At 33.4% G+C, this 7,713-nt stretch overlaps 1 protein-coding gene across 1 annotated transcript; it reads right to left on the bottom strand.

Moving 5' to 3' along the window:
* Window positions 1-706: 706 nt before the first annotated feature.
* Window positions 707-6,785, bottom strand: LOC112054692 (uncharacterized). The gene is made up of 4 exons (XM_024094557.2): window positions 6,526-6,785; window positions 5,502-5,637; window positions 5,123-5,259; window positions 707-4,481 (listed from the first exon to the last, which is right to left on the bottom strand). The coding sequence occupies exons 1-4, from the start codon at window positions 6,628-6,630 to the stop codon at window positions 4,293-4,295; spliced, it is 567 nt and encodes a 188-aa protein (XP_023950325.2). The 5' UTR covers window positions 6,631-6,785; the 3' UTR covers window positions 707-4,292.
* Window positions 6,786-7,713: the final 928 nt, after the last annotated feature.

Genomic DNA, 7,713 nt, shown 5'->3' with positions numbered 1-7,713 from the left:
GACTACTTACGCATTTTAGTTAAGTAAGAACAATTTTTGGGCAGTAACTCCAAAAATTGTTCGTACTCGACTAAAATACTAAAGTAGTCTGTATGGCCTTTACGTCATTTAAAGATTAAAAACTGCATATTACCACAGATCAGAGTATTTAACTTTGTATATAATCACTACGTGCCATAGATTATTTATACAGATGCAGCGTACGGAACACAACGGTGTCGTAGCCGCTCCAAATACGAAATTCAAAGTCAAATAAGCAATAATAATGTGCGATAATGCCAGAGCCCCCGCTCACTTACAACTTTTAGTTGGCCGATTATAGAACAGCTATAGCGATGTATAAAGTCCGCACATCATCGCGGCCACCCTTAAAATCATAAAATTGAATTCGAATCGAACGAACGAAACGAATCGTAAATCTATGGTTCAAATCATAGATGCCAGTTAATACATTATAATTCTATGATTTAAACCACATTCAAACACTAAAACAATAACGCAAACCTCATTTTATTTTTTTTGTCTGTCTGGGCTAGTCTTTGGCAGCTGGACCGGTTTTAATGGAACTTTCACTGGAAGATAGAGTAGGGTGTTCAGAAATATGGTCACCGCAGTACTCGTAAAAAACAAATTTCTCATAGACATAGACGAAGTTGCAGGCGTTCTCTATATATAGTAAGGATAATAGTTTATTAAGAGATGTAAACAACATTTAGCACATTTATTTAATAAATAAAAGTGGTTGATAAAATAAACTTACAACAATTTTTATTTAAACAGTACAAAATAAATTCTACAGTGGTATATTTATAATCAGTTACACTACCTACATTAAAATGCTACATTTTGCATTACAATTTGTTAGTTTATGAATTAAATGTAGGTATAAAATTCGGCTGCAAATTTCCTAGTTCACCAGTTTTAAAGATAACATTTTTCACAGGTAAAAATATTACAAATAGATTCTCAAATCTAAATTAAATCTATTTAATAGCAGAAGACATTTCAAGAGAATAATATCTTCTAATTATTAAATGTTGCTTATTAGGAATTATAACTTTCAGTTTAATAATATTTTAGAAATAATAAATTATTGACACTTGAGTAATATCTGATGAAATCAAAAACCTCTCAATTTTTGAACTCCCTTATAAATAAATAACAACTTTACAAAATATAGACACATAATATGTAGAGCATACCACATAATAATACAAGTACCTACATATGGAACAAACTCACAAGACATTGCAGTAAAACACTGTTAATAAATAAAACATAATTGTTTAACATTAAATTTACTGAAAAACAGAATAACCCAATGTGAAAGTTTTCTAAACATGTAAATATACAATTAATATATATGAACAGGAAATCTGTAGTCAGCATACTTATTATGATGAGATGATAATTTAAAACAATTAATCAAAGATTTCAATTGAAGATATGTCTGATTATTCCATAGTTTTAACAGTAGATATAGTTTACTAGTTAATCTAAGGATATTTTATCAATATTTTCCAGTTTAAAGTTATCTTATCTATACTAATATTATAAAGAGGTAAAGTTTGTAAGTTTGTAAGTTTGTAACAATTTTTTGAAATGGGGTAATCTTCGGAACTACTGGACCGATTTTAAAAATTCTTTCACCAGTAGAATGCTACGTTATCGGGGAGTGCTATAGGCTATATTTTATATTTCTATCATATATAACTACTGAGATATCGCGGGTTTTCTCTTACAGGTCAGACCGAAAAACTTACTTATTCGCATGCGCTGCCTCAACCATTGCGTATAACTGAAATAAATGTATGGAGGCTTTTTGAAGCCTTAAAAGTTCTACAAATAAGTCCGCGACACTATATATCTATCTTTTATATTTTAGCAGATATAGTACCTTTAGTACTTTAATAAATTATTTAAATTTTAAACTAAGGTTTACGTCATTATTTACACAACTAAACTTAAATCCTTATCAAAATAAATGATTTAATAATCACAAGGATATTATAGAGATAAGATTTGCCCTTTACAGTATGTTAATTAGTTATATAGTTTCGGAGATAATACAAAATTTCTGAAAGTCGCAGAAATGCCGCTATATGACGCCCCGCGGTTTCAATTACGTGGTTCCCGTTCCCGTATGAATATGAGGACCAAACATAGCCTATGACACTCGCAAATAATGTAGCTTTCTATTGGTAAAAGAATTTTCCAAATCGGTCCAGTAGATCCAGAGATTACCCCCGACAACCACACAAACTTTACCTCTTTATAGTATTAGCATAGAAGTCGCTTGGGAAATTATAGTCTTTTGGTCATTGCACCACGCACAAAAGGCTGGACCAATTTTGCTGAGGGTAGGGATAGTATAGAGGTAGGGAAGGGGTAGGACAGAGGTAGGGTAGGGGTAATTTAGGGAAAGTGTAGGGTAGGGTAGGGTACGGATAAGGTAGGGGTAGTGTAGGGTAGGGGCAAGGTAGAGGTAGGGGAAGGATATGGAACGTATAGGGTAGGGGAAAAGTAGGATAGGGGTAGGGTAGGGTAGGGGTAGGGTACGGGTAGGGTAGGGTTAGGGTAGGGATAAGGTAGGGGTAGGGAAGGGTTAGGGTTAGCGGTAGGGTAGGCGTAAGGTAGGGGTAGGGTAGGGGTAGATTAGGGGTAGGCTAGGATAGGGTATGGATAGGTTACGGGTAGGGTTAGGGTAGGGTAAGGTGGGGGGAGGGAAGGGTTAGCGGTAGGGTAGGAGTAAGGTAGGGGTAGGGTAGGGTTGGGTAGGTTTACGAGCAGGGTAAGGTAGAGGTAGAGAAGTTTACATCAATTTTTACGCGGACGAAGTCGCGGGCGTCCGCTATATTATATAAGAAGAAAGATTTGATTGTTCGGTCGTTAGCTTTGAATAGGCTCTGAAACTATTGAACCATTTTCAAAAATTCTTTCATTGTTGGGAAGCTACGTTATCCCCGGTTGCTATAGGCCATACATTATCCCTATATTCCCACGGGAAACCATGGCGTCTGTTAGTGAGCCACTATGACAACCAATGCTCCCATTCAAACATAACAAATAGGTAATTTAGTGTGTGTTAATTAAATACATGTGCTTTATTTTTTTACAATTTAACATAGACGTATCAACAATCTAAATCTTTAACAATTACATTGATGACAGTTTTATATTTAAAAAAAATTAACAACACCCATAAAGTTACCAAACTCTACTATTGTGCAACTATCTAATGTGTAACTAATTGTGTTTGCGTAATTTTAATTTAACGTGGGCTTTATTTAAAATCAGTGGTGACTTCTAATAAAAACAAAATTGTATTGAAACAAATATTGTGCTTCTTCTATATGAAAAACAAAATCAGACATTTACTCGTAACAATACTACTAATACTTATATTAATAAGTTTTACTGTTATATTTTTGATAATATTATTTATTATTTCAATAATAAAAATTCATTATACTGCACAGATTGTTACCTTTTTGCAGTTGTAATAGAAAATTGATGTTATATTTTCAAAAATGTTTAGTAATATTTCACAAAAAAATTGTGTAGGACTGATTAGGATAAGTAATAATAAACTGAACTCATATTAAATTGATAACAAGTTGAATGACAAATAGATGACAATAATATAAAAAAATAATTTGGACACTTGTTTTCCATTTTTATTGTTTTGAAATTAAATTTAAACATTTTCATCATCCATTTATTTTAAAACTCAGACCAGCTCAGTGACTAACTGCCACTCAATGCAGTGATTCCATCATTTAATTGGATAGTAAACTCATTTTGATGATGATGTAATTTTTTTTTTGTTTTTAAAAAATAATATTTGCCATATTTATCATATTCTTAGGCAAATATTCTTTTAAAAAATAAAAATAAAAAGTGAAACTTGTACACATCTTTTAGTAAAATAGGATTATGTTATGTTGCAGATCATTGCAAGGCTTCTGCCCTATTAGTATGTTGTGGCAACACAATAAAATACACTAAAGGTAAATGCATACTTATCTGAACCTAACATGTTGAACTAGTCAAACAAAATTATTTCTGTATATGAAATCTCATGAAACCTCACACACTTGTGGCATGTAATCATCTGAATTTCTAAAATTCGTTAGATACAGATTTCTAAAATTCGTTAAGTAACTAAGTTCAACTTGTTTGGTAGGATAAGTGTGCATTCATCTTTACACAGCATTGCCCTTACTCATTATGTCATGTGACATGGAGTGTAATTTTTTGTATTATTAGGTAAAAAAGTGAATATGGTACTCTTATTTCCTCCTGCGTGTAGTCACAACAGTCCACCCAGGGTCAGCATCTTCATCCATGGGCTCAGGTTTATCGTTTGCTGTCGAACAAGCTGCCACTTCTCCGTTTTCTTCTCTATCTCCTCCTTCTTCACTGTCGCTGCCGTCTGTACCGCTGCTACTAGTTGTGTCATCATCTGGGTTGCCATGACACTGAAAAAAAAAAATAATTATTAGCTATTTCAGTATGTTCAATCACAAAATATCAATTCTAAATGTTGATATAAATTGCTTGAATGGTTTAAAGGAACATTACATGCTTAAGGTTTCATGATCTTTGCATTTTACCAACAAATTATTGAATTAGCCCAAATAACAGAATAACTATTAAAACATAGGGAACAGTTGATTATATCTTGAGAAATAAAACCATTGTATATCAGAAAGTCAACAATCAAGACAGGACAATGACTATCAGTATTGCTAACATATGCCTAAGTGAAAAGTAATAGACAAAATGTTCTTTTTTTTTAAAAAAAGATTTGCCATATCTTTATAAATATGACCAATATTCCCATTCCTCTCCAATTTGTTGGGAAAGACTGTGTTAGGAATGGGTACAACAATAGACCAACGAGGCGGGGATCAAACCATCACCCCTCGGTGATGATTCCGACCGCTCTTGCCGTAGAGTTATTGAGGCTAGGCTTCCCAACACCATGAAAGAGATAGCGGTAATTCCAGTTGCACTGCCATTGGTTGAAATTTGTCTATTTCTCAAGATTATTTTGTTGGTTGCATGCTAGTACTAAGTACATGCCCATTAGAAACATAAATAGAACACTTCAACTCACTTGAGGTGGCACAGACTTGTGTATTGGTTCACTAAGCCATTTCTGTGTTTTGGGCATTTGGTCTAAGATATCTCTAAGCTCTTCATGTCTGCCCTCCTTTAGCAGACCAAGGTACAAGAGAAGCAGAGATGCAACTTCTGGAATGGGAAAAGTGTGATTATAAATGAAGTGTCTTGTTGTTATGGATTTATTATTCTGATGTCTATATTATAAATAATTTGTAGTACCAATCAGATCCCAGGCTTAATAAAGAAGGCAAATGTGTGGAGACTTTGTATGAAAGCCTATTCTATAAAATTTGAAGGTTAAGCAATTGTTTTCCATGTATGATGAATGAGTGCTCCATATTTATGAAAGTCTTACTTTAAAATGTATTTACCTTTAGGTGAATTATCATGGCACACAGTCTCAAACTCTTCATCCATCAAATCCTCTAAAACTTCTGTTAAGTCATCCCTGTCTGATACATTTTCCACACAGTACCTTGCTACATAAACAGACATGAGTTGGGCTGTCTGTAAAAAAGAAGAAAATTTTACTCCATTTTTTGAATGCATATAGGGCCCTTAATCATGAGCTGGTCAGCATGAGCCAAATTTATTCTCATCAGTATCTCATCGTTTTGGCAAATTATCAAAAATAAACATGCACAGTATTGTCATTTAAATTGTGGTTGTATTGTAAAAGGTATGTATGTCATTGTCAGTGCCAGCGGTTAGCCTGTGTCTTCTGAACATGAGGTCCTAAATTCAAGTCCCTTGCCAGTCTATTAGTTATTAGATCAAAACTGGGGAGTTGTTGGTATTATCAGTCAAAAACTATTATAAACACAGAATATAAAATGCTAAAGCTAAGGCTTTATGTAAAGTAGAATCCAAAAGCCTTATCTTTAGCATTCTATTTTAAGATAATAGACTTTAAAAACAGTTACAGAAACAGTTATACTTTATACAGGTGTGTTTGTTTAGGATACAGCCCCGGAGCTATGAAGTGTTCAAAACAAAAAAATACCAGAAGTGAATTCCAGAGTATTCATAGTTCCCTGATTATAAACATCTAATATAAATTATAACAGAATTATTATCGTGGTGGTATGTCTAAACTCCATATCCTCTCTTCTGTAAGAAGTGCTTGGCCATGTAGTGGCACAAAATAGACTTAAAATGTTGAATGTAGGGACCTACATGTAATAAAATTGTTCTTGCCTTAATTTCTCCATATCTGAAAGGGTGAAAGATATTGCTTTAGCGATTTAGTCTTAGAAACCTTCGCTTTCTCGTTCTTTTAAAACATGCACAACGGAAATCAATAAATCAATAATTTTGCAGCCTATCCTAACACAAACATTGAGACCATTGCAACTATATTCTTCAAAATAGCTTAAAAATGCAATAAAAGTTTACCTTTTCTCCTCCCGGTGCACCCATACCATGTTCCACTGCCAATTGCAAGGCGGTCCAGTTATTAAAAACAAGGTCCACTATAGGTTTGAATTCGTCGTACAACATATTTGCACATATATTTCACTTCCAGAACAATATTATTGATCTATCGATTGGACTAAATTACATGTTTATGTGAGAACTTGGAACATGTTTTGGTATACAAACACATGTAAAATACATTACAAATTACAATTCATTAACCTCAAATTACAATTCATGCCATGGGAACTTAGAAGAACGTGAAATCTTTATGAAGCAGCGCCATCTACATCCTAGATTTAAGATTCCAGGATAGTAAATACAATTACATATGATGTGTACGTACTAGAATGTTTTTAGAGATTAAACCCGTGTAAGTACGGAAAAAAAACCGAAAAAAAAGAATTATTTATCCTTTTAATTTTGACGCGTAATAGAAAGAATGTGTTTGTATTTCTAAAGCAAAGGGATTATTAAAGAAAAACAGTAAGTGTACATTAATTTCAACGATTTTCCACATAGTCATTTGGCCTAGTGGTGCATAACAAAGGTACAATATAATAATCCTGAGTTCAAGCCCGGGGGTAACAAAGGAAAACTTTTTGTCTTTTTTTTTGTTTTTCTCAATAGGTTTCTTCAACTATTACAAAATCAAAAATGTCTCTCCTTTACAAAAAATATGCATTTTTATTTTTATACTTTTTACTATACTAAAAATACCGTATCTAGTCACTAGATGGCGCTATCACATTCGTTCCGAAAAAAGTTCGAGTAGCCTATCTATTTCCAATAATACACTGTAATCTTTGTTACAATTCATCAAGATGATCAAGAACAAGACATCACCTTCATTTGACGTTTGTTTTGTGGTCGAAACTCGAAACCACAGACCACAAATGACTCGAAACGAAACGGTGACGTTTGTCATAGTCAATGTCAAAGTCAAACATGACGTCAATCCTCAGACTATTTACATATGGAACTGCCTGGTTAAACGTTACTTTTCTGTCGAAATGATCCACGATCTAATGCGATTGTAAAAACTGTCTCTATAGAATCGATTTTTTACTCCATCTTTTACTAAACTACAAGTTTTTGGCCGTTTTTTATGCCATTCAACTACACAAACCGGCATTTTTAGGGAGCTCTTTACACGACGAAAACGAT

This window comes from Bicyclus anynana, chromosome 4 (assembly GCF_947172395.1).
Source record: "Bicyclus anynana chromosome 4, ilBicAnyn1.1, whole genome shotgun sequence".
Lineage (NCBI taxonomy): Eukaryota > Metazoa > Arthropoda > Insecta > Lepidoptera > Nymphalidae > Bicyclus > Bicyclus anynana.
The sequence above is the reverse complement of the archived record's forward strand: the minus strand, read 5'-3'. Positions and strand labels throughout refer to the sequence as shown.

What these genes read in the sequence shown, in the direction of transcription:
- LOC112054692 (XM_024094557.2), bottom strand. Translation starts at nt 6,630, where the DNA reads ATGTTGTACGACGAATTCAAACCTATAGTGGACCTTGTTTTTAATAAC. An exon ending in GTGCACCGGGAGGAGAAAAG is followed by an intron (nt 5,638 to 6,525) that starts GTAAACTTTTAT and finishes TCTTTTTTACAG; the next exon opens with ACAGCCCAACTCATGTCTGT. An exon ending in CCATGATAATTCACCTAAAG is followed by an intron (nt 5,260 to 5,501) that starts GTAAATACATTT and finishes TTCCCATTCCAG; the next exon opens with AAGTTGCATCTCTGCTTCTC.